Source organism: Nipponia nippon, unplaced genomic scaffold (assembly GCF_047370975.1).
Source record: "Nipponia nippon isolate SJK-2023a ecotype South Korea unplaced genomic scaffold, ASM4737097v1 scaffold_6, whole genome shotgun sequence".
NCBI classification, from domain to species: Eukaryota; Metazoa; Chordata; class Aves; order Pelecaniformes; family Threskiornithidae; genus Nipponia; species Nipponia nippon.
The window spans coordinates 20671518-20696832 of NW_028262380.1; the positions used below are offsets into that span (position 1 = coordinate 20671518).

At 38.3% G+C, this 25315-nt stretch overlaps 1 protein-coding gene across 3 annotated transcripts; it reads left to right on the top strand.

The window, feature by feature from the left end:
• Positions 1-41: 41 nt before the first annotated feature.
• ANAPC4 (anaphase promoting complex subunit 4) lies at positions 42-21282 on the top strand. Of its 3 annotated transcripts, XM_009474552.2 has the most exons (28): positions 42-438; positions 1095-1200; positions 2273-2405; positions 3680-3754; positions 3895-3921; positions 4025-4069; positions 5796-5880; positions 6273-6383; positions 6959-7042; positions 7296-7382; positions 8079-8143; positions 8236-8278; positions 8389-8465; positions 8899-8999; positions 9079-9130; positions 9432-9487; positions 10698-10744; positions 11682-11738; positions 11901-11957; positions 12500-12593; positions 14322-14419; positions 14933-14994; positions 15078-15116; positions 15204-15305; positions 16445-16522; positions 17316-17486; positions 18671-18794; positions 19190-21282. In XM_009474552.2, the coding sequence occupies exons 1-28, from the start codon at positions 331-333 to the stop codon at positions 19403-19405; spliced, it is 2400 nt and encodes a 799-aa protein (XP_009472827.1). In that variant the 5' UTR covers positions 42-330; the 3' UTR covers positions 19406-21282. The 3 variants fall into 3 exon arrangements, with proteins under 3 accessions (XP_009472827.1, XP_087593334.1, XP_087593335.1); XM_087737208.1 differs by lacking the exon at positions 16445-16522; XM_087737209.1 differs by lacking the exons at positions 42-438; positions 1095-1200 and having other exon boundaries at positions 2360-2405; positions 3839-3921.
• The last annotated feature ends 4033 nt before the right edge of the window (positions 21283-25315 follow it).

A 25315-nucleotide genomic window follows, 5' to 3' on the forward strand; every position in this document is an offset into this window, starting at 1 on the left:
GCGCTGAGGGGAGGGAGCCGAGCCCCGCCGGCGGAGCGGCCTTGTCCCCGGCGGAGCGGCCTTGCCCCGCCGAGCGGCAGCCGGCGGGCGGGAGCCTCCTCCCTCCCAGGAGCAGGGCGGGAAGAGCCGGACCCGCTTCCCCGCCGCCCCCGCCCCGCTCCCCTCAAGGCCCAGTCCGCGCCGCGGCGGGAAGCGCCGCCTCCGGAAGCCGGCAGCGGAGGGCGGGAGGCCGGCGGCCTTGTGGGGGTCAGGGGGCGCCCGGCGTAAAGGGAAGGGGCCCCGGCAGCGGCTTGGAGCACCGCCGGCGTCCGGCCGGAGCGCCCCGCCGCCATGCCCGCCTTCCGGCAAGTGGGGGAGAAGCAGCTGCCCCAGGAGGTCGTCTTCATGGCCTGGTCCCCCAAGAGGGACCTCATCGCCCTGGCCAACAGAGCGGGGGAGGTGAGTGCGGGGGAGCCCGGGGCCGCGCCGGAGGCCGCGTCCGTGGGCTGGCAGGAGGGGTCGGGGGGCTGCCGCTAGCAGGAGAGCGCTGCCTGTTCCGTGCGGCCGCTGAGATGCCTGTGCTGTTACCTGTGCCGTAATGCTTGTAAGCTTAGCCAGGCACTTAGGAACAGAAAATTTTTTATCAAGCTTCTCAATACTTATCGCTCTTCTTCATTTTACTTTCTGATTTCCAAACAAATTTGCTGATGATAGCGCCTGTGTCAGTGGGATTTTAAAGCACAGGAAATTTCCTATTTAATTTAAATCTATCTTCAGGTGTTTTTTTCCTGGAACTGCCGTACGTGATCATGCGTGAAGCCAGACTGTTGGGCTTTCGGGCCGTCGTTGCTGGGGAAGCGTGGGTAACCCCTGCTGGTTACAGGCTTCTAGGCTTGTACAAGGCACAGCTCGTTTCTCCACGTTGCTGTTTAGTAAACACTCTACTGTCCTCTAAAATGACATAGGAGTCAATCATCTACTAGAGGAGCAGTGATATTTAAGATGTAGGAGTTATTAAAGAATGGTAAAAAAAGTGCATCTTGAACTGATTTACAAACTGGTATTAACAGGAGAACGTGGTTTATTTTTCTGTCTTCAATGTGTTGGCTTTGTAGGTTTTACTTCATCGGCTTGCAAACTTTCAGCGAGTGTGGAGTTTGCCTCCAAATGAAAATACAGGGAAAGAAGTGACCGCTCTTGCTTGGAGACCAGATGGCAAAAGTAATGTCAAGTAGATGAGGTGATATGGTGCAATAAAAATCTCACTGGAAATCAGTGAAAGTTGTGGTGATGATAGCTCTTATCTGTGAAGGAAATTTTCAAGTAAACTGTGTTTAAAGAAAAGGGTGGCTTAATTTTATATACGTTTATTCAGAGTAATAGAGAGAGTTACACTGTTGAAATCAATTGCAAGAAAGTTCTGCAAGGTGGATTTATGTCCAAAATACTGCTTTTCAAGATATAGCAAAAATTCCAGTTGCTAACTAAGCAGAATATGAATGACAAAATTTATTGTTCAAGTAGAGAGAGAGGCTGTCTGATCAGGGTTGACTGAAGAGCTTAGCTTGTTTAGCATAGACTGAACTTCAGAGGCTGAAATTGCCCTAATAATACACCAGAGAAGAAAAAGAAGCCTTTTCCTTATCGACAGAAATAATGTTGAAATTAGTAGCTTAATAAACCTAAGCTAGACATTAGTTAATTTTTTGACCCATTTGAGGCTGGAGAATGGGGACAATCTTCTTCCATGACATAGGTAAAAAATACCTATATAGTTTTATGGTGGAGTCAGAGGAGTTTAATGAAACTTCTTTTTAAGCTGGTTGCCTGTGATTACAAGGAAGTAAGCATGGAAACCTTTGCCTGCCATATGCTTTTATGGATTAATAAAGTTAAGAAGAAGGTGACACAAAAGTTGCTCAGCAAGTCTTAAACTGTATTTTGTTGTAATAAAACCCAAACCTTCCTGGTGGACAGTCTTTGTGTATAATTTTGGCCTCAAATTTGCAAAAACTGAAGCCTCTGCTTTATCAGAACTGTTGTTAGAATTGTTAAAAGGGTGTTCAGTTCAACATGTAGATAAATAGTTGTGGGATCATGCCGGTGACTTAAATTTATCACCTAAATTTTAATGAGTAGGTTTCAAATGAGAATTTGGAAGGACTGTAAATAGACAAAGAGAAAATTCTGTCCAGTAGTTGGCTTTGAAGCCACATTATTTTCTAATTCAGTATAAAGTAACTATGAAGTTTTGCATGTTGATTGTTCGTACGTTTTACTCATCTTTCTCTAGTTTTGGCTTTTGGCCTCACTGATACCAAGCGGATTATTCTGTGTGATGTAGAAAAACCTGAAAGCTTGCACTCCTTCTCCGTGGACTCATCTATTACTTATATGCATTGGATGGAAGTAACTGAGGAAAGCAGGTGAGTCCGAAAAACTCTAGAAGTAAATTATGGGCTATGTAGTGCCACTTTACTAATAATTTATACTTAGTATGTTATAAGCAGTCATATAGAATAATATAATATTATGTAGCTCTGGCTTTTGTAACCACTTGGCTAAAATTTTCCTTTTGGTTAGAATAGACACTTTTCGTATGCTTATTTTTAGTGCTGATATCTTAGTCTTGTGGTTCTTTGGGTTATACACAAAAATTTCAGCATGATCTTGAGCGCCCACCTTTTAAGAGCTGCTTAATCTAGTGTTAGCTTGTACAGCCTGTCTTCTGATCCAGTTTACTTCAATACCAATTAATTTATTGAGCTAATTATAATAGTGTTATTACATTCATCGATTTTTGTTAGTCACAATAAGTATTATATTTAAATTTTTCTTCACTTGTGTTTTCAAGATCATTAGTTTGGTGCTCGCATCTTTCACGATGTGCCTTTGGTGTTACATCCAGCCCCAGTGACAGCTCTGTTGTGGGTGTACTGGCTTCAGGAAGTCGCATTGCCCCTAGTGACCCTGAGCTCTGTGGCATTAGACAATTCTCAGCAACACTTGTGAGCTGGAGGACATTGTGGTCCCTATTTCTGTGGTCTTACAAAAACCTCTGATATGCACCTTATTGCAGTGCAAGATAATAATTAAGGAAAACATTTATTTAAAAAAGGGAGGTGGTATAAGCCTGACTTGGGGATTTTCCCCTCACCTCCAGAAAACACCAATCTTAAAATAGCAAGAAAATAGCTACATCTTAAATCACTCTAGCATTCTCTTGATGGAGATAGACTTATCTCCTTATTGGGACTCTCATCCTTCTGGCATGTCGGAGGCGTGGTATTAAGTATTGCACTTTAGTCTTCCTCTCACTGCAATGTGTCTTTAGAGTGAAGCTTTTTTGAGGTGTAGGTAGGTTGTACTGCAGGGTTGTACAGGGTTTAAACAGAAAGTCTCAGTCAGTAACTGCATTACAGGTGATGAGGGTTTTGGTGGCAAGCTATGGAGCCAGCAGATACAAACTTTATATTCTCTTTTGGTGGAAGTAAAAAAAAAAGTTTATCAGACTTATTTTATTAGTTTGATCATTTGATAAATTATTAAAAGCCCCATAAGGGATTACCCTCTGATATTTGTAACTCTTTAATATACGTGATGTATTGAGTATATGCTGTAACTTTGAAGTTAGAAAGAAAGCCTCTTTCCCCTCATTTTTACAGCTTGGGTGGTAAAGACAGTCTTACTTCTTTTTCAGTGTTCTTACTTCCTTTTACAATGCTGAGGATGAATCAAATCTCCTTTTGCCTAAATTACCAGCGCTACCAAAAAAGTAAGCGTTATACTATAAGCTTTAAAAGATACAATTTGTCATTTGTTGTCGTTGTTTTGGTTATTCACCTTTAATGCTCTACAGATGCTTTGGATTAGATGTCTGCTCGTTGTTATTGAGAATAATTATTTTGTTTTCAGTTACAGTACCACTGCAAAAATTTTCAGGTAAGAAATTTTCATCTTATATCTCTCTGTTTTTTTGTTTTATTTTGTTTTCTGGTATTGAGACAGCCTATGTAAACCCCAATCATGTGTTTTGTCTTTTCAGTGAAGAAAAGTCAGATGAGATTATGAAGCTTCTGGGTGATGTAAGGTAAATTCCATATGTCGGTTGTTGTGGTGGGGTTTTTTTGGTGGTGGTGGTGGTTTTTTTGAAGCTATAAAATAATGGATAAGTGGGTTTACTTTTAAGTTATTCATAATCTGTTTTTAAGGGTCTTGGAGAAATGATATGGAATGTCTATTTTTTATGTACAAAGATAAAGTTCAAAGAATATATTAAAAAAAATTTCCATCAGCTTACACCTTTTCTCCTCAATTTAGAGGGATTATAAGGCACTTTATCAGCAACTGCTGTTGGTACCTTATCTTCTTTTTCTTAGAAGAAGATTTCTTGGGGTGCATTTGAAGGCCATGTTGTTTGTATTACTTAAGCTGGTCTTGGAGACATTTGTGAATGCCTGTTACAGACGGGGAATTTCTGTGGGTTTGCATGAGCGTGACAAAGCTAAACTTAAAATTAGCTCTGAAATGAGCTGTATTAGGGTTACTTTACAATAAAGTAAATGTATCTTACTAGGAAACACATGAGGAGCGGCTGGAGGAAGTATAGTTTAGCAGGCTGAGACTGGCTTTGTGGAATGCTTGTAGTGCATCTTTGAGGAGGGCGCTTAACCTCTGTGCCTTGTTTTTCCATTTGCTTTCTTTCACTGTTCCTGACAGTCCCACCACTGAGAATCATCTTCCTTATTTCAAAATTTGCATCTCTGTCTATCACCAGTTATTCCTTTTTAAGACTTGGTATCTCTTCTTACAGTAGGACTTCCTTGCTAGAAAGAGAGATGTGGCAGCTGTTTGGTGTAGGAGCCTTCCGGATTCTGTGCTCCTTCATCCATTCAATTAATCAAAACAAAAGTTTTTCAGATACTGTTTTGTTAAGTTCTGTCTTGGTTTTGACAGAAACATTCTCCTTTAACATATATTTAGGGGTGTAACAGGCAGAAGTTGCAGTTAATTTTCTTGTATTTATAAGGGGACGTGCAAAACATTCTCATTTTTTATGTTGGAGAGCATTACTGCTCACTGTAATGTAAGCAAATATGTGTAGTTGAAGATGTATGGATGTATGATGACCATAGACAACCTCCTTGTCCAAAGTTTAACATTTTAAACATAGACAAAAAGGGAGAGGTCATAGAGAAGCTTTTTCCCAAGTCATGGTAGCAAGTTGGCTTTAATAAGTGAGCGTAACACAAATCTGTCTTTGAACTAGGTTCTGTTTCTGATGCTGTCTGCTTCTGGCTGTTCTTTGCTGCTGCATCAATTTCAAATGTTTATTGCCTTTGAGATTTTGCTGAGGAGTGCCCCCGAGTGACTGTGACAAACTTACTCTGCATGTAGTTAGTATAAACTCAGGGGAATACGAAAGTAGCTTTGCAAGAATGCTTTGCAGCCTTTATTGGTAGGTGGGATGTTGCTAGAAACTGTTACTTTTTTCTTCTAGAAGGTATAAAGTTAGTGAAGAAGGACTTCTGTGCCTAAATTGTGTTATTTTTTCCCTATTCTCTCAGTTAATTTAGTAATTGATACTCTTTCTGTAAATGTTAGAGGCAGGTCTTATCAGCGAAATCCAAGCTAATAATTGGTTTTTTTCTTAAATTTCTTGAATCGTACAGAGTAGTACAGTGTTTCTTTTTTTTTCAGTGATTCTTTAGAGGATCTTTAGTAAAGGGATGGAATTTAAGTATTAACAATCACATTTGTATACATTAGAATTTGTTTCAGTATGCCCATCAACACGTGTTCTTCTATTTTTATAGGCTTAATGCTCTTGTCCTTGGTGGCAGCTCAGGATTTATTGAGATTTATGCTTATGGAATGTTCAAGATTGCTACAGTAACTGGGGTACGTTCTGTTCCTTTCCATGTTTTTTCTTCATCATATGCCAAGCTACAGCTGAATTGAATGAAAAAATACATACGCATGTTTACACATAAGTGAAACTGAGTTGTTGAAGTTTAAAGAAAGGAATAGTTGTTTCTCTTGTTTGGGTTGTGTGGTTACTGTTGGAAAGACATTCTAACTGTCGATTTTAACATCTTGTTTCAAATGAAACAAAGTTCAATGCTAATCCACAGTAAAAAGAGTGCTTTTGTTCCTGAACAGTAACTGAAAATTCCACTTTGTTTTTACATGTCGTTGAACGCAGCCTTCTTTGTGTGTGAATGTGTTAGAGCAGTAAATACATCTGAGCGGAAATGCAGTATTTCATTAACTTTTAAACTGGAATCCTTCAGGTGGCAGGTTCTTGTCGTGGACTATGTTTGTCTAGTGATTTGAAATCACTATCAGTTATTACAGAGATACAAGATTCTTCAGACAGTGAAGCAGAGATAACATATTTTCAGGCAAGTAAAGTAATTTTAAAATGTTCTTTAAAAGTAAAACTGCTTTTTTAATTACTTTCTGGTAGCTTTATTGCTTTCCTATTAGTTGCAGAAAAAACACAACTACTATTTCCAGCCTTTCTGAAATACACCCTGATTTAGCTTTTGGATTTATCACGTTAACAACCAGTGTCACTGATGAGACTGACGGTGATGATCTGAAGCATTCTTTTAAAATATTACTTTAAATACAACATTCATTTACTCAGTTACAGTTGTTCAGATTTTCTTCATTCTGCACACAAAGGCATAGGAGAAATGCTGTTGATTATCCAGTCTATCCAGAACAGTCATTCTTAAAACTATTACTCTTAGAACTCCAAAATGAGGAACTTCATCTGGAGTTTTTATAGATGTATTAAAAATATTTATTGCCCCTTTGAATTAAATGCATTTCCCTATTAAAATCAACTTTAAGGAAATGAGAAATGTCAGTTTTTCTGTGGGTCCTCCCCGTCTGTCTTTTTGTTTCTGTAATCTAAAATTTCTTAAAAGAAAAATCATCTGTTAACTGTTGCTTGTTTCATTTGTTATAGCTGGACACTAGTCTATTATCAAGTTACTTACCTGAGGTAACTCGAATGGCACGGAAGTTTACTCACATTTCAACTCTTTTACAGGTACAGTTGTGTTACGATATCTTTTTGATATCACAGTTCTTGCAGGCTTCGATATTCTTAATGCAAGTAAAATAAAAGTTTTATAGGAGGAAGCTTAAGTTGGTTTTAAGTAAATGTAGAGCTCTAACTTGGAATTTGATAATAAATTTTATATAATATCTACAGTATATCTTCCCTTTGTATTGTAACATCCAGTTCTTGCATGTGTTTTGAAGGGGGGAAAAAGGGAATAACACTAATGTCTGTATTACAGTATATAAAGTTGTCATTGACGTGCATGTGTGAAGCGTGGGAAGAAATATTGATGCAGATGGACTCACGGCTAACAAAGTTTGTACAGGTACTGTAGTATTAACCATTCTTTTGGAAAAACATTTGCAGTAGTTCTGTTGTTCATGTTAACATACTGCATATCTTAATGTTGAAGTATAATGCCTCCAGATAACAATCTCTGAGTTCAGAGGCAACCTGGAACCTATTGTGTGTCAAGTGCTCTGACACTGAAGATATCTGAGTACCATCGAGCACAATTGTATTGTGATACTTATTTATCCTAAGTTATTCAAAAGTGATAGTTTTCAGCTTGCACAACTACTGATCAGTTGCTTTCTATTTAAGGTTGTGCTCTTTGTACTTCAGTCATTGATAAACTGAATACTGTAAATGTTGGGTAACAGCCCACCAGCACTTACAGTTTAGTCGAATGGAGCATGTATGACAGCTATGATTAAGATGCTCTTGGATTTGCTTAAATTTTGTTGTCATTGACCATGGCTAGAAGTTAATCGAATAAAAAAATTTTTTTTTTTTTTGGAAGAGAGTCTTGGTGATGGCAAACTGCTTAGACTTTTTACTGGGTAATACAATTAAAAATAACTTAAAACACTAGAAGATTTCCCGTGATCAGTAGTCTGATTTCAGCATTCAAGGATATGGGTGGGTTTTCTGACATACTTTAATTGAAGTGTTTGTGAGATTATTTGGTAGCCTGGATTTAATCTCTTTACCAATCTATTTCAATCGTTTTGACTGACAGGAAAAGAATACAACTACTTCTGTTCAGGATGAGTTTATGCAGCTGTTGTTATGGGGCAAAGCAAGGTAGTTACTGTTGTTTTGTCTGAGCATACATTTGCATTTGATACTGAAATACAAAATGAAGGCATATTTGGTTCTCTCCCCTACCTCTTTAGTCTGGAACTTCAGGCATTACTAATGAACCAACTGACTGTAAAGGTATGTTAATATTTTTTAACATATTAAAATAATCTATTTCAATATCTTTTAGTCACTGTTCTGTTAAGTTAACAGAACATGATTATATGTTCGTATTTCTTTTTTAACAGGGTTTAAAAAAACTGGGTCAGTCCATAGAGTCTTCCTATTCCAGTATACAAAAGTTGGTCATAAGTCATTTGCAGAGGTAAGTCACAGAATGTCCAATGAATTATAGATAAAATGGCATATTATATGCTTTGCTAAAAGGCAATATGCTGTATTGGTGATTCTTTGTATGTAGGTGTGCTGGTGTGGAAACCGTGGTCGTGGCAAAATGTATTAATTTTACTTTTGGGTAATGGACAGCTATTGAACAATCTCCATGACACATCACCTCTGTATCACTGCCTCCTGTGTTTATAGGATATATGCAAAATATTCACACCGACTTTGTGTGGGGGCTAAAATCATTAGGACAATATTTGCTTTTCTGTGAAGTGATACTTGAACTCATATGCCAGACCATCTTATAAAGCTCTCCACTTTGCACATTAAATGATAAAAATGTAGCATGCAGTGAAGCAGTGAATTTCTGAAGGGTCACTAAAAGATTATACTTCTTTGCTCTGCCTTTCTAGTGGCTCTGAGGCACTGTTATACCACTTGAGTGAATTGAAAGGAATGGCTTTATGGAAACAGAAATATGAGTCTCTGGGATTAGATGCATCTGGAATTGAAGGTACGGTAGTGTGTGTGCTACTTACCCACTCTGATTTCATTTTTGAAAGCTTAATAATAATGGTTAGCTCTTTTTGCAGAGGCTATTACTGCTGTTGGTTCTTTCATCCTGAAAGCAAATGAGCTGCTTCAGTAAGTATGAAGTCTGGAGAATTTTAAAAACATGCCTATTGAGTCTGGTATCTAAGGGGAAGCATGTGGCTGGGTATAGAGGAAGTTGGGAGAGCAAGGCTCCTCTGTTGGTGGTGAGCTTTTGTCTCACTGCATCTCATAGACTCATACCCCAAGAATAGTCTTACTTGGAAGGTTGCATTGGCCATTTTAAAAAAAATTGATAGTGCTGGCAGGCCTTTCTATAGTAAAGATGGGACTTAAGCCTGGAGCAGCTTGTGACATTTAGATCTAGTAATTTCTTTTCTTGTTTCTTGCGCAGAGTTATTGACAGTAGTATGAAAAACTTCAAAGCATTTTTTCGATGGCTGTATGTTGGTAAGCTTGATGACATAGTAAGCATCCAGTATCTGTTTTGTATTGTAAGCATTGAAATGTCGGCAAGTAATTAAGCCAGTTTCAGTTATAACCATCTATTTATTTCTATCATAGAAACTTTCTGGACATCTAAAAGGTTACAGTTGATAAGGCAAGAATAATTATAATATTAAACACATAGATCATAAATTTGATAGTTCTCAATTAAACTTAGCGTGTGTACCATGGGTATTGTATATACTTATCCTGTAATGTTACTCCAAACCGTTGTCTGCTTCGTGAGCAATTTGCTGGTCTTAACTTGGAGAAATTAAAGGACTTTATTTCATTTACACCAAATTTGAAGTATAGTCTCACTGTCCTTTACTGTGTCACTTGCTATTTTCTCCCATGGAGACCTAGTTAGCTGTAAGGTTATGCACAGATGTAAACAGTCTCTGAATGTCCGGATGGACTTAATAGCCACCTCCAGTTGTAGCTGGGTAGCTGCAGGTAAAATGTTAGAAGGAAGTGCAGAACGCTATATTTTAGCCTGCTTGTTTTTATAAAGTGGTTATGAATAGGTTTATAATTTTTAATTGATCTTTTTAGAACTACTTTACAAAGTACTAAGCAGTCTTACCGGATACTGTAAAAGCACCAGAAATGCAGTGTTAGCACTTACTAGCAGGAATATAATAATTTTAAATTTAAAAATTGCATAATGCAGAACTATCAGAGTTCTCTGTCATAACATTAGAACTTTAATAATTTAAATGTTCACTATGTTTCCTTGTGTTGAAACTAAACAGAGAACTGTTTATCTAAGTCTCACTGATTTAAAATTACTTCTGTGCAATTCTTTTAAGACACATTATTCTGGGCATGACAGCATTCATGTATTTTATATATATCTATTTTGCTACTCTTAGGATATACCTGAATAAATTCTTATGAACCCTTTTTATAATAATCTTATCTCAGTCTCGTAGAGGGTACAATGCAGTTGGAAGAGACAAAAGAGAAAAATTCTTCAAGATTTGTATTGTAAGCTAGTGGGGCAAATAAGGCTTAATTTCAGTCTCCATTCATAATTCTTCATTCCAGACTCTCTTGCTTCTGGCAGATTAATCTTTCCTATTTTATCAGCAGTGTCTTATTACATAGCCATGGAAAATTAAGAATGTTAGGAAAACATATTAATGCAGTAAGAATATAATTTTTCCCTCAGCCATGTTGAGGATGTCAGAAGATCATGTGCTTCCAGAGCTGAACAAGGTAGTAGTAACATTTTCTAATAAATGGTGGTATACTCTGTTGTGGTATACTCTGCTTGACTTAGAGGGCAAGATTAAAGGTTTATTTTTGTTCCAAAACTTCAAGGATAGTGTCTGTGTCATTTCTTTGAGAAAGTTGATGCCTGCAGATTTACACTAATGTGCTGTCTCGCATGAATTGTTTTTTCTATTTTCTTTGTTAATACTACTCTTTTTAGTACACTATATGTGAATGCGGGACCTCTGTGTATAGCAGCTCTTTATATGCCCTAAATGACTAGGTTAACCAGAATGGAATTTTAACATCTTTACCAATGCCCTGGTAGAGGAGATAGAATATACCTGCATCAGATTTGCAGACACCATCACGCAGGGTGAACCAGTTAATATGCTTGAGGGCAGAGGTGCCTTCCAGAGGGAAATAGTTAGGCTGGGATGGACAGATGGGGACCTCCTGAAGTTCAGCAAGGACAAATGCAAGGTTCTGTCCTGGGGTAGAGTAACCCCCTGGAATTGCACAGCAAGGCCCCAACTGGCTGGGGAGCAGCTCTGCTGAGATGGACTTGGGGATCTTGGTGGATGCAGGCTGGGCATGAGCCAGCAGTGTGCCCTGGCAGCAAAGGCGGCCAAGAGGAACCAGGGCTGTACTAACAGGGGCACGGCCAGGAGGTCAAGGGAAGTAGTTACCCCCTTATTTAGCACTCATCAGATCACATCTAGAATACTTTCTCCAGTTTGGGGCCCTCCTCTACAAGACAGACATGAATAAACTAGAGTGAGTTCAGCAGAGGGCTCCCAAATGGGTTGCAGGCTGGAGCATTTGCCCTGTGAGGACAAGCTGAGGGAACAGTGCTTGTTCAGCTTACAGAACCTGTGTTCTGTGCTCATCGAAATGGATTTCTTATCCTTTGCTTTTCTCACTGTTTCTTTTCTTTTAGATGACTCAAAAAGATATCACATTTGTTGCTGATTTTCTTACTGAACACTTCAATGAAGTAAGTTGTATTGGTTTGCCAAGTATAGCATCTGACTGTAATTTTGCTGCCAATAATTGAATCTGAAAAATACTATAATAAAATAATACAATCATCTTTTTGTACACCACTTCTCATTAACTTTGGGTTTAAATAATGGTTTTGTTTGCATTATTTTTTCAGGCACCAGAACTTTACAATCGTAAAGGAAAATACTTCAATGTGGAGAGAGTTGGCCAGGTAAAGAACTAGGGAGTAAATGGGAAAAGAATAAATGAGAAAATCTGTAGATGGAGAAGCTTTTAAAGCTGTGCTCGCTTTTGTTCGCTGTCCCTTTTGCTTCGTGTTGCACATTCCGGTAATGGTAAAGGAGAGTATTTTAATTATTTTTAATTACTATTAGGAAAAGGAGTGTTTAAAAACATAGATTTACTTTACACATGCTGTATTTTTAGGAAAAAGATGGAACTTGTTAGCAGTCAGCAATAGTAATGTAAAACTGAAATGTGTTTGTTGTCTTTATGCCGTTAATCACTGGATTTCAAAACGTGCTCAAACGTGATTAAAAAATCACTTTCTTATGGAAATATCACTATATGAACTTAGACAATAGTTGATTTTTCTTATTGTTTCAAGAAGGGGTAGAATATTTAGTTTCAAGAGTAGGGCATGTTAAATTAAGACAAAGTGTTTAACAGACTCGTGAGGGGCAATGTTGGAGGTGAATTTTAATGTCCCTTATTCTTAAAATGCAATCTTACAAATGTCTGTTTCTTTTCTAGTACTTGAAAGATGAAGATGATGACCTTGTATCGCCACCTAATACAGAGGGAAACCAGTGGTTTAACTTTCTTAAAAATAGTACTCATCTTAAAGGTAATGTGTGCTTCAGGAAAAAGTAAATCAAAGATATACGTAGAATGTAACAAATGTAGAAGAGTAAACTTTTTTCATGCTTATGAGTTATTTCTATAGTGTTAGTCATGGGTCTCCATCTGAGTGGAATAAAATAAATGGGCCTTGTTATTTTATAGTTTTTATGTAGCTGCTTACCACCAATCAATTACAGTTTTCTGAGTATTGGGAGTTTCCTACCTTTTATGTACCGATTTCAGAAATGTTGGCTTGGAAGGAATCCCAGGAGATGTCTATTTTAGGAGATCTTAATTCCAGTTCAAGGAAGTAATAATTATGCTTAGGTCATACCTGGGGGAAGTGTCCTAACTTGTTCTCTTTGACTGGAGTCTAAGACTATTTTGTTAATTAGTGGTGAAAAAGAAGTAAGAGACTATAACAAGGTGATGGTGAAAATGATTCTTGTTTAACTTTAGAAACCATAGACTGTAAAACTTCTACAGCATAAGCTGTCTTGTAATAGAATTTGCTATAGCTGCCTTTTTCTGCCTATTTAATTCAGTAAAAAGGGGGGAAGCAGTAGCATTTTTGTTTGGCAAAGTAGTATTTAGAAAATGTCTTTTTAAACATACTTTGAAAATACGTTAGATACTTCAAATGTGTAGACTACTTGACTGGTCATTTCTGTTACTACCCAAGATTTTGTGGTTGATTGTAGAGATGGTTTGTAAGTGTTTGTTTGTAAGTTAAGTAAGTAAGTAGTTTGGCAAGTTTTGAGATGTTTGTCTTGCTCTCAGAACTGTAAGGTTTATAGGACAAATAATGCTTCTGTCATTGACACTTTCCACCCTTCTTTGGTGGTTTATATTGCTTTGTTGGTTGACGTAATTTTTATCGTTTTTCGAGCTAAACATTGGAAAAGAAACAGGTTATGTACTTAAAACAAGTAGTGAGATTTATCTCAAAAGCAAAATGTCTTCTTACAAAGTATTTCATTTCATAAGAATGAATCGGTCCTATTGAAGCCAAATCATAGCTACTATAAAAATTATGGAAATTGTTTTGCTTAAACAAGATATTTTATGACAACTGTGTTTCTAGTTCTTGGGTAAAAGCAATTCTGTCTTTTTGCAGTTTTGAATGAACTTTGAAGAAAAGCTGAAGGGGCGGGCAGGCATCCATTTCTCATTCATTTACCTTGTTTCATATTGTAATCCACTTAGTTACTTGAGTTAGAATTTATAATCTGGGAATAATTGAGGTGGTCACCTAATCCAACCAAAGCAGGGCTAACTTTGAAGCTAGGCTGGGTTGCTCAAGGCTTTGTGCAGTCAAGTCCTCTATGCCTGCAAGGATAGAGACCCCGCAGCCTCTCTGGGCACCCTGATCCAGTGACTAGTTAGTCCTTGTGAAAACTTTTTTCTTTATACCTGATTGGAATTTCCCTTGCTGGAGCTTATGACTGTTACGTCTTCTCCTCTCACTGTGTGGAGCTTTGAAAATTATGTCTTCTCTGACTCCTCCTTTAGGCAGCTGAAGAGAGCAACAGGTTCCTCCTTGTTAGCCCTCACTTCTCTAGGCTGAATGAACTCGGCCCCCTCAACTTCTCCTCGTAAAGCATGTGCTCTAGCCCTGTGACCATCTTATTGACCCTCCACTGGACTCATTCCGATTTGTCGCTATAATAACAGTGTAGTATGTCTATAAAGACATACAAGCATTTTTTAAATGAACTTTGTCTGTTTACAGAAAGTCCACTTTTGTTTCCCTACTATCCTGAGAAATCACTGCATTTTGTCAAAAGGCAAATGGAAGGCATCATTGATCAGTGTTTACAAAAGCCAGCGGTAAGTTCAGTTTATATAAATGATAACTTTTTTAGGGGTAGCAGTCAACTAAAGATAGTAGTCACGCTTATTAAGGCCTGAAGTTTTAATCTTTGCCTTCAAGTGCCTACAACTTAGGTGGTAGCATGTAGCCCAGCTTCACCGCTGCCGGGATGTCTCAAGCCTTTGGCTAGGGCGAGCGTAATGGGGGATTTTTTGTTTCATGTCTTCTATGCCCACATTATTGGGATCTACTTTTAACATGAATTATCTTGGTGTATGCATTATGTACTAGATAACTGTGTTAGTTGGCAATACAATAGTCTATATATTATGAAGAAACATGAAACAAGTGTATCGAGTGACAGCAGTGTTTACATTAGGGATGCTTATTCCAGCATAAATATTGGTGGATTTTTCTTTCAGATGTACTCAGGTGTTTTGTTTGTTTGTTTGGGGTTTTTTGTCTTAAAAAGGTGTATAATTATGAATAACTGCCTGCATTTTTTGGCCTATTTTCATTTTATCTGTTAGGATGTAATTGGAAAGTCAGTGCATCAAGCAGTCTGCATGTCTCTCTACAAAACTTCGCAAAGGTATTTCATTACACTATTTCTAAAGCTGAGTTGCACAAAATTACAGTAGCATTTTGTAAACTGGTTTGTTTTTTCCTTTTCAGTGAAGATTCCACACCTCAATTGTTTAAACTACCATTTCTGTAAGTATGCTGCTATTCCTTTTTCTGTGTAATTTACCAATTATTAAAACTTGACCTAAATTTTTGTTTCCTCCCCTTGCATTACAGGTGGAATGACAAAAAATCCAATATACATTATGTTCTCTTCACTATATTAGAAAATTCTATTTCTAAAATATACATTTTGAGGAGACATACTGATACTTCCAGGTAAGCCAAAAAGGGGAAAAAAAGTGGCTTGTGAGCTTCGGCACATGTGTCCAGAGACAATTACAGTTTGAATCTTTTTGTAAAAAGAAGAAATGAGCAGCATGAATACAGTCTTTCTTGGATACTAGAAAAAATGAGGAGGACATTAGGAAGTGCAGTAGGAAACTGCAGAAGGAGTTTGTGTTGTGTTAGACTCATAAAATCTAATCATAAGACCCAAGATGGTTTTAGGCTTAGGAAAAAGAATCAGTCTCCCTTAGTTTTGCTCCTCACAGAATTACTTGCTTGTGCAAACTTGTGAAAAATTACAGGGTATCATGCTTTCAGTGTTGCTTCGTCTTACTGTAAATATTATTCTTTGATTAACCCCTTGCAACCTGTAATTGAATGCTCTAAGGAAAAATGGGAGGTGGACTCATAGGTGTAACAAATAAAATACATCTCTTTGGGGTGTAGTTTTGTGTACTTTCAGGAGTTTCTGTGTCCAAGATGCAGTTTGTCACTGCCTAGTTTTGCTTATACAACTGTTCAGGATGCATTCTGTCAGTAGGATCACTGAAATGACCTGCCTTTAGAAAACAACAAAAACTCCTTCTCTCTCTAAAATACGGATTTTTACAATCTGTGTCATTTAATTTGAGGAGATAATGAACTGTGATAGGGGTGGGAATTTTTAAAGCAGTTTGACTGCTGAAGAAAACACATGGTGAAGCTATCTTTTGTGTTTCCAGTTGAGAGCTGCCGATGACAAAATTACAGCCTTGTGGCATAGTTTCCATCCTATTTCCTCCCTCATTGGTGTCTGAAACAGTCTAAAGTAGTTTTCTGTAGATTTGAGTAACAAGTAACTTAACAGACCTGAGACTAGGACAACTGAGCCAAGAGTTCAGCAAAGAAGGACTGTATCCCACAAGCCAGATGCGCTTCCCCGCTTGACTCCATTAGTCACATTTTGCTGAGGGGCAGAAGAAATCAAAAGGTTCCCATCCACCAGTTACATCATTTTGGGATGTAGCCGTGTATTGCACTAAGCTCAGACAGGCTTACGCCATCTCTTACCACAGTTGTTGCTAGAGATTTTGGATTCTCTATGAATGAAAAGAAATTAGTCACTGAGATGATGAACACTGCTCTTCTAGGTCTGTCAGTAATGGAATTCTTGCAGTAGATTTTGGAAACTTCTTGAATAACAGTATAAATGAGAGCTCAGACTCCAGGTCAGTATATTTGATTTTTCTTCCAGAATTGCAGTTTGCTAAATTGAAGACCATGTTTTCTACTGTTTATTTTTACATTAAGTTAACTTATTGGGCATTATGGTTTGGCTTTTATCCTGCAAGTTACTACTTCAGATGCTGGACCAGCTTGTAGTCCCTGGGTGAGTCAGGCTGTAAGAAATGGCACAAGTACATGAAGCTGCAGGATTGCAGGAGTCTTACTTTGCACTTCATCTCAAGGTCAAGTAAATCTTAGTTTTCTAGTTGAAAACTAGAGCTTTAGCATACGTGCAAGAAACATAAGCAAGAGCTGTTTCCAGCTAGCTTTATCTGTGATGTTCTTAAAGTAAGATGGAGTGAGACTTAATGTGCCTGAATGAAGGCATCTTAGAACGCATGGCAGACTAAGCTCATCCTTTTCATGTGGAAAGGCCAGATGTGATTGCCCTCAGTACCTTCAGTTGTGTTTCTAAATTTTCTTTGGTGTTTTTGTTTACCATTTCTTACATTTCACCTGAAATGGGAAAAAATAAGATTGCTAGTAAGTTTGGTTGTTTTTTTTTTTTTTTTTTTTTGTCGTTCAGAATAATTTTTCCTGCATGATACAGGAGTCTGCCATGATTATGGCTGTCTTTCAGTGTCTTAGCTGCATGACTGACCTTTTTTATCGTTTACAGTAAAGCTCACTGTTAACTACTGAATACTTTTTAATGTGAATGCTGTGCAGCTTAGAAGTATTTTAGCTCTGTATTCACTTTTATTCCTTGATGCTTTCTAAACTGTTTTCCTATAGATGCTACAGTTGTTTGGATGCACATTTCTATGATGATGAAACTGTAACTGTAGTACTGAAGGAGAGTGTGGAACAAGAGGAGAAGGAGAGAGTCTTGGCTCAGCTGCCTTTATCTTCAGTATACACCGATGAGGACCAAGATGGGGAATTCATCTGGGATTCTACCAAAAGGTACTGAAAAACTTTCAGCAAGTCTGAAAATGCAGAACTGAAAAGCGGTTTAAGCAAATATTCCAATTGTGTACGGTTACTCATGCTTTGTGTGTGTATGTGTAAATATTTTCAAGATGAAAACTCTTTTTGTGCCAGGGAGAGTGGGGTGGGGAGATGGAAGCTTCCTAAACAGTTTGTTTTGTGATTTTGGGGGGGATTGGGCTGGGGTTGGTTTTGCTTTTTTGAGACTGAATACTACCTGTGTACATGGCTCTCGTGAAATGGGAGGACCAATTGAAGACATCCTGTAGAATCAGAAATCTTATTTTCTTCAGAGGATGCTAACTTTGCTGGTCAGAATACTTGAATTTAGGATGTTTTCAGCATAGTTGATCATATACCTCTGCCTGGTAATAAAGATACGCAGATATTTATTTGTCTTTCCCCTGGTACTCACACTTAAAACTATTGTGAGCTTAGCCTTGAAACATAAGAATTGGTGCCTCTCTCTGTGTTGGCATAGGGAAGGGAGAGCATCTGGGGGAAGTGAACACACACAGAAAAGGCCAATGTAGTTCAAGCAGTGAATCCAATCTTTTAGTTGTTGTGCCTCACTTGCTTTTTGTTTTTTCTCCCTATGCCTCTCTGGCATAGGATTGCTTAAGGTACATTTAAAGAGCCATACTGAACTGTAAATTTTTTTTAATGCCACAAAGAAATTGTGTATTGAAGAATGAACAGAAAATATTAAAAGCAAGTTCAAACTAATACTGGCCACTGTAATAGGCAGGGAGTTCCTTCATACAGTCCCTATGAGTGGGGCTGAACTGGGGTGATACATCTTTGACAGATCATGGAGGTCAAACTTCTGTGTAAGTGGAGGCATCACCTCCAGGACTTTGTTCAGGAACTCCTCTTCTTGCAGAGGAGGGTTTTGGAGGAAGGCCATCCTCATCCTCCTGCTGTAGCTGTTGCTTACCTGCTGTAATCTTATCTCAGTTGAAACATGCTGTGTCTCCACAGTTGGATCCCCTGCTCTAGAATATCTGTAGCAGCGTCATGATGGTTTCAAATGCTTATCTGCTTGTTGCATATGATATAATAAAACTTAGGCATAAAAAAGTGGCCTGACTGAGGTTTTTCTTAGTACTGGAATTGTTTCTTATGTACTAGCTTTGTGCTTTTCTTCTTGCTGTGTGTAGGCTGGATGAGCAAAGTGGTGAGATATCCACACGTACTGTCTTCTTGGAGAATCAGTGGAGAGTGCTGGAGAATATGAAAGCTCAGTATGTTTCTGTAAATGGCATTAGAAAAGTTTCCTGTGTGGTAAGTACAGTATCTGTGAATAAGCCTGTAAGCTATTAAAGAAAGCATACTATGACTGGGGAGAGTGATAACCTGCTTCTGCTAATTTAGTGAGATTTATCAAAACTTTCTTTTTTAAATAAAAAATAGATTATTCTCTCATAATCTATTAAAAGTGTGTCAGGATACAGTCATACCTCTCATAAGACAACATGGAAAAACTTTAACAGAAGTTAATAGGTCTACTTGCTTTACTTTTCAGCTTGCAGAGCAAAAAAAAAAAAGGCTATTTCCCCCGATACCTCCATTTCAAAGATAAAGGCTATTTTGAAAGCCATTGGCTAACATTTTAAATGGTATTGGTGCATGCATTTATTTATTTATTTATTAACGGAAACTTCTTAATGTCTCCGTAGCTCAGTTCAAATCTCCGACATGTGAGGGTGTTTGAGATGGATGTAGAGGATGATGGGGAAGTAGAGGAAGAAGAGGAAGAAGAAACAACTCAGATCGCAGCTGGGGAACCTGATGAGCTAAACCAGTCAGCAGATAACCAGGACAATGTGTGTGGTGCACCTGCTGAAGAACTACCTGATGAAACTGAAGAACATGAATCAAGTCTGGATCCTTGACATAGGCTTTTATACTGGTAAAGGGACAAGACTGTAATCTAACTTCAGGCTGCTGAGATGATGTATCCTGTACCTACTCAAGCAGCTGCAGCAGGATGTTGTGTGTCAGAATTCTGTATTGCTTCTCAGCTAAGGCTGTCTGTGTTCTCGAGTATGTTTATTTGACCCTTTTTTGTCTGGCACATGGTTTGGTATGAGCTAAATTTCCTTGAAAGCTTTTCCATTTCCTTTTTTTTATAGGTGAGGAGAAAAAGAAATACCAACTGATGTTTTTGTAGTTAACAGTATTCAGGACTGAACAGGTTGTGAAGATAAAATGAACTTGTATGTGAAAACAACAAAACTCAGGACCGAATTCTCTTCTTCTCAGACTTCGTGTTCTAGTAATGGATACAGAAGCTTCCTGTAGAGCTGTAATTTAAGAGTGTGTATGGCCAACAACAAGCTTGCAGATCAGCATAAGACAACATAGACAACAAAATTTAGCAATTGTTACTTAAATACATGCTTTTAAAAACTTTTGATAACATCTGTCCTCAGTAACACAGTGTTTCAATCTGTGCAGTTCTTTAGTCCTCAGTGCAACATTTTTCTGTGTGTATGTTTTGTCAAATGTTTGCATGTCTCAGCCTGCCTAGTTTCTGTGAGATTGTTCCTGAACTTCTGTCTTCTCCCTCTGGTATTTTTGTAATGAAATGTTACAATAGAGAGTATATATATATTTTTTTTATTTTTTTTTTATTCTGATGTGGTATTGTATGTCGTGCATAGGCTTCAGCATAATCATGTTCCTTGCTAATTTATATATTGCTGTAGGAATGGCATAGTGCTAAGCAGTAAAAGCTAGAAACAGTGTTTAGAAATCTAAAATGTTTTCTTCTTCCCTACTAGCTGTCAGAGCCTTAGCTGACTTAAAACTCAGTTCTTTGAATGAACAATGCTGCTAAATGCATGATCTTCCTTCAGAACAGTGAGTGTACCTTGTATTTGTGAAGAGGACCAGGTCTTATGCATGTGCTCCATCCTGTACTTCAAAAATAAATAAATCTTCTGAAATTGCTATTTGGCACTGCAAAAATCAAACACTAGACTTATCCTCTTTCTCTTGTTTTGAAATATGCCATTTTTAAGTAACTTTTTTAAAGTGGACTTTTGAAGTTTTTTGACTGTTTGGGGGACACCGTTGTAAACAAGGCTGTTCAGTTTTGAGAGAGACTTCTTATTTTTTTCTCCTTCCTTACCAACCTCCTTGAAAGCTGCTTGTGTTCAGTGTTCTCATCTAACAGATGCTAATGGCTGATGGCACAATAAAGCTATAGGACAGGAGGGGCAGAAATGCCCATTCAAAAGTGCTGTGGATTTTCTGTGTAGAGCAGTTACTCTTGATGAGAAATTGCTGCTACAACAGAACCCACTCAGCTTAAGCCTGGCCTTGTGTTCTTCCAGGAAACTCTTGCTTCTGATCTAACTTTAAGAATTGTCACGCTAGAGTGCTTGGAAACAATTGTTTTGCTGTGCTTTCTGCTAAGTAGTTTTAGTCCATGGGCATATGGAAATCTGATCTGTCCTGCCCATAATTGTTTCTAAATTTGTGTTAATAGCAGGTGTGTCCTGTGCCACAGGGGCATGCCCTTCAGAAATATTCCCGGAGGTTATTCTGTGCATCTTTCCAGTCCAGTCTTGGATATACTTGAGTCAATGCGAGTTTTGTTTCTGGCTTGGATGAGTACATGTGCACTTTCTACATTTCATAGTGACACGATATGAATGCACCAGTTTAGGTCAGTGCTTCTGATTGCATTGCTGATTCCTTCTGTCGAAATTATTTTTATTTTGCTACCAGATTTCTGTAATAATAAATGTGTCAGTAATGTGCATATGCATCTGTGTTTAAAAGGGCGATATGGAATACTTGATTTAGAAGGTTTTCAGGATTTTGGTGGTGTCTGGACGTGATGATCTCACTTGCCACTTTGATCTCTTCTTCATCATCCTTTTCTTTATGCTAACTGAAGGCTCATTCAACCTTTTTCTGCTGTGAGTTCTCATTCTTTCATGATAGTTTTGTAGTCAAAAGAACTCTTATATTCTCAGCAAGTGTGCACGCAATCCACTCTTTGTAATATTAATCTTTAGGTCTCTAAGAATCATTCACTGCTGCCTCTTTTTTTAACATCTACCTGTTTTGTATGTGGCATTTCTAGTTTTTTAAAGATCTTGGGCAGCTTTTCTTTTTTCTGCTGTTCACCTTGTGTAATCCCTTTTCCAGACGTTTTGTCCATGCCTTTTCTGACTGATCTCCATGACTTGAAAACTTGCCACATTGCTGAGTTTCTGTCTCAGTCTCTCACCAGTTGGTGCTGTTTTGCTTCCCAACCTGGGCATGCCATGGTACTGTTGCCTCCCACGTATATGGATCTCATTGCACACTCACACCTGCCTTCATGAATGACCACTTCAGCTGTTCAAAAAGACAGGAGCTGGATGGAGAGAAATAGTGAACAAAAGCTTGCTTTAGTTAACTGTTTCTTTTTGCAGAGAGGAGAAGGGATGTGTATTTTTGTAACAATACCTGCAGTTGGTCCTAGTGCTGCTTGGCTTTGAAAAACCTACTTAAAAAAAAAGCTTTAAGCCTATGTGTAAACCTTGACAGAATGGGAAAGCCATCTATGTAAGTACTTAAGTTCTTTAGTAAGTTTCTGTGGCCTGTGTTAATATCTGTAGTCAGAGTTGGCTCATGTATCTTGTTACATACTGCAGTAATATCTGAGAAGATATCTCTTGGTACCTTAAACTAGCTGTTGCTCTTGGAGTTATGACTCTAATTTCTTGCTTCACAAGCTGGTTTAGGGGAAGAGCTGGCTTAGCTTGTGCTATGGAGCAATGGTAGCAGTCTAAGAAGGACATTTTGGAGAGGGCAAGGAAGACTTCACCATGGATCACTTTATAATAAGCAGTAAGGAGAATGCATATGAATGAGGAGAGAGGATGAAAGGAGTTGTCACAGGGTGAGTTTCAAGGAGGGAGATGCAAAATGACATCTCTCTCTATGTAGAATTCCTCCACAGTGGCATTCTCAGGAAAAAAAAACAAACACGCCACCTCTGGAAGTGGAAGAGAAGAAATGCCACTTGTAGGTGAATAAATGCATTTTAACTATACCTTTAGGTTAAGTAATAGACCTGCTAGCAAATCAGTCTGGAGACTAGTGCTGCCAGCAAAGTCCAGAGTTGAAGTAAGTTATAATGGGATATAAATGTAGCGTGGGTGTTCCAGCATTCTTCCCCCAGGGGGTATTATACGGCTATTCCTCCTAGCTGGCAGTTTTATAGCTCTGCTGGCAGCTCTGTGCAAACTATGTAATTGTGCCTGCTCCTGTGAATCAGACGACCTTGGGTGGTTTTATGCAGTTTCACACTTAACCTAGAGGATAAAGTAAAGAATCCTATCAGGTTTAGTTCTTACAGCTCTCACCCGGAGCCCTACCTCCTAGAGTGAGCCTAATCTTACTAAGAAAAAAAGAAAAGAACTACTTAAGGCCTGGTATAGGAAATAAAAGACTCCATTTTCAAATCCATACTCTTGCTGTTGTACAAGAGGAATTCAGTCCCATGTCAGTAGAGCTGTTACATGTTGGATCTGGTGTTGGAGTTCTCTTAGTAGGTCACTGAATCTGTTCTGCTTTGAACAAACCAATTATTTGTTTGCTTGACTGAAAAATGTTTGATTCTACAGTCTGGAGATTAGGGTATGTGCTAGCCACCTGAGAAAGTGAGGTTCGAGGCTGCCTTCCAAAGTGACCAGAAAATAGGATTTGAAAAAAAACCCTCTTTTTCTCACCCTAGTGATTCTTTTACAGATTTGGAGGTGCCATCATTTTTCCCTGTACATTTTTTCTGTAAATTAGTTATTAAAATAAAGTCTTCAGAGATTGATGTTGCTTCTTGTAATTCTCAAGAGAGTTCAAATATAAATTCTGTAATGAAGATGAAGACTTGTCCTCAGGCACAGTGAAAATCATCTTCTAAACAGCCACTACAGATAAGACCCACGGGGCAAAGGTAAGGAATTTGCTCATCTGGTCACGTATTTATTTGAGACTGTTGAGGTAACCTACGATTTCCTGAGGATAACACAAAGACCAGAGCTTTCAAATGTTACAATATTCTGAAGAACAATAAATTTTGTCTTTCAACATGTTGAATTAATCATATTCCCTTTGTAGTGGAATCTTACTAGACTAGAAGCAAATGGACAATGCTTTTTGCTTTCTCTTTTAGAAATGTGTGGTATTTGTGAATGTCCCCTCTCTTGCAGCTAATCTATACTAGGCTCCATGGTCCAGCTACTTAGCTAATGTTCGGAATATTGAAATGCAGAAGGAGGCTAGAAGGCATCAGTGGGCACTGTGGTTTCCAGATAGTGCATATTAATTTTGAGGTGATGTTATTTTGATCAGTTGCATGAAAAACAACGTACTACTGTTGTTTGCCCTAATCTCTAGTTATTTTTTTAAAAAGTATTATTAAGGCAGGAAGATGATCTACTGAGTAAAGCAGATGAGAGTTCTGGATTTTTTGTGGTACCTAGAAATAAATCTTTTCTAAATTAGCTTATTTTCTAGCATGGTTTTCAATGTATAGTAACGCATTGAGAGACAACATGGAATGCATATGGTCTTATTAGAAGACTTAAAGAAACTAGTATCAGAAGACAACCTGTTTATAACCTATGACCAAATTATGGTTGGTTCACTCCTTGTCTTAAAATACTGTGCAGTTCTGCTGTGCACTGAAACAAGTACTCTGCTTTGTTCTTCTGCAGAGGGTTTTAATTTCTGTAGTTCACTTCCGTGGTTGGTGATCACTGAAATTTTGGAGAGTTGTAACAGACATGTTAAGACTGGCATGAATGGGAATGTAAGACTGGCATGAATGGGAATGTCTGGGAGTGGAGGTAGCAGAAGGAACACCAGCAGCAGAAGGGCTATAGGAATGGCAGATGCTGAAGTCACTTAGATTAGCAGGTCATCAAAATCCTAGCATGTGTCCATGTGCAGGTGGTCAGGAGGCAAAGGACCTGAGCAAATGAGCAAATCCTCATGACTCCTGGAGGCAGGACGAGATGGGCAGACTGATTATTGACAGTTCTCTAAGGGTACAAAAAGGCCTATCCAAAACCTAAGAAGAGCCCGAAGTGGTAAGAGCTCAATACCTGGTGTCCCTTTTTCTCTGCGTTGTCACAAGGAGTCCTAGACAGACCTCCTGGATTCAAGAGTCTTGACACCTGAATTTTGCATGGACTACTTGGACACACACTTCCAGGTGCTTCTAAGTATGTGGATATGAGGGTGTGAGTGAATGGAATCAGTTTTGTTGTAAAATGAAATCAGCATCCCTTCTTATACTGCCTGGCTTTATGGTTTGCTATGTTGCTGCTGCAGTATTGATTACATAAGAAATAATGGCAAAGAGGGTGGATGGATGTAGTCAGATTGAAAGGATGGACCTAGTCTAAAGAGAGCATGAAGGGAAAGTGGAGAGAAAGAACTGGATGCAAAGATTTTTTGGCAATGTGTCTGATGAGATCATTTTGGAAGACTTAAAATACCAGTCCAGAGTTTAGGGGTATGTTGATTTCTCCGTGGTATCTATTAATCATCTTGATGTTTGAATGCAACTTAAAAGCAAATTGCTCTGGGCCAAATTCCGTCTTTGATTATCCCTGTTAAAAGCTCACTGGAGGCTCCTGGACACAATTAAAAGCAGATTTTTTTTGTTAAATTCCTACTATGTTTATGGCAACAGTTAGATCAGACCTACTTCTTCATCTCGTTTCTCACCAGAACTTAAGACAGAGATTGGACATACTGTGGTCATGCAGGGTCAATGATATCGTGACTTAGAATAA

Bases quoted from the DNA above. Each gene is read 5' to 3' on its own strand.
- ANAPC4 (XM_009474552.2), top strand. From the start codon at position 331: ATGCCCGCCTTCCGGCAAGTGGGGGAGAAGCAGCTGCCCCAGGAGGTC. The intron at 4,070-5,795 runs GTAAATTCCATA...CTATTTTTATAG, and splicing joins AAGCTTCTGGGTGATGTAAG to GCTTAATGCTCTTGTCCTTG. The intron at 7,383-8,078 runs GTACTGTAGTAT...TTTGACTGACAG, and splicing joins GGCTAACAAAGTTTGTACAG to GAAAAGAATACAACTACTTC.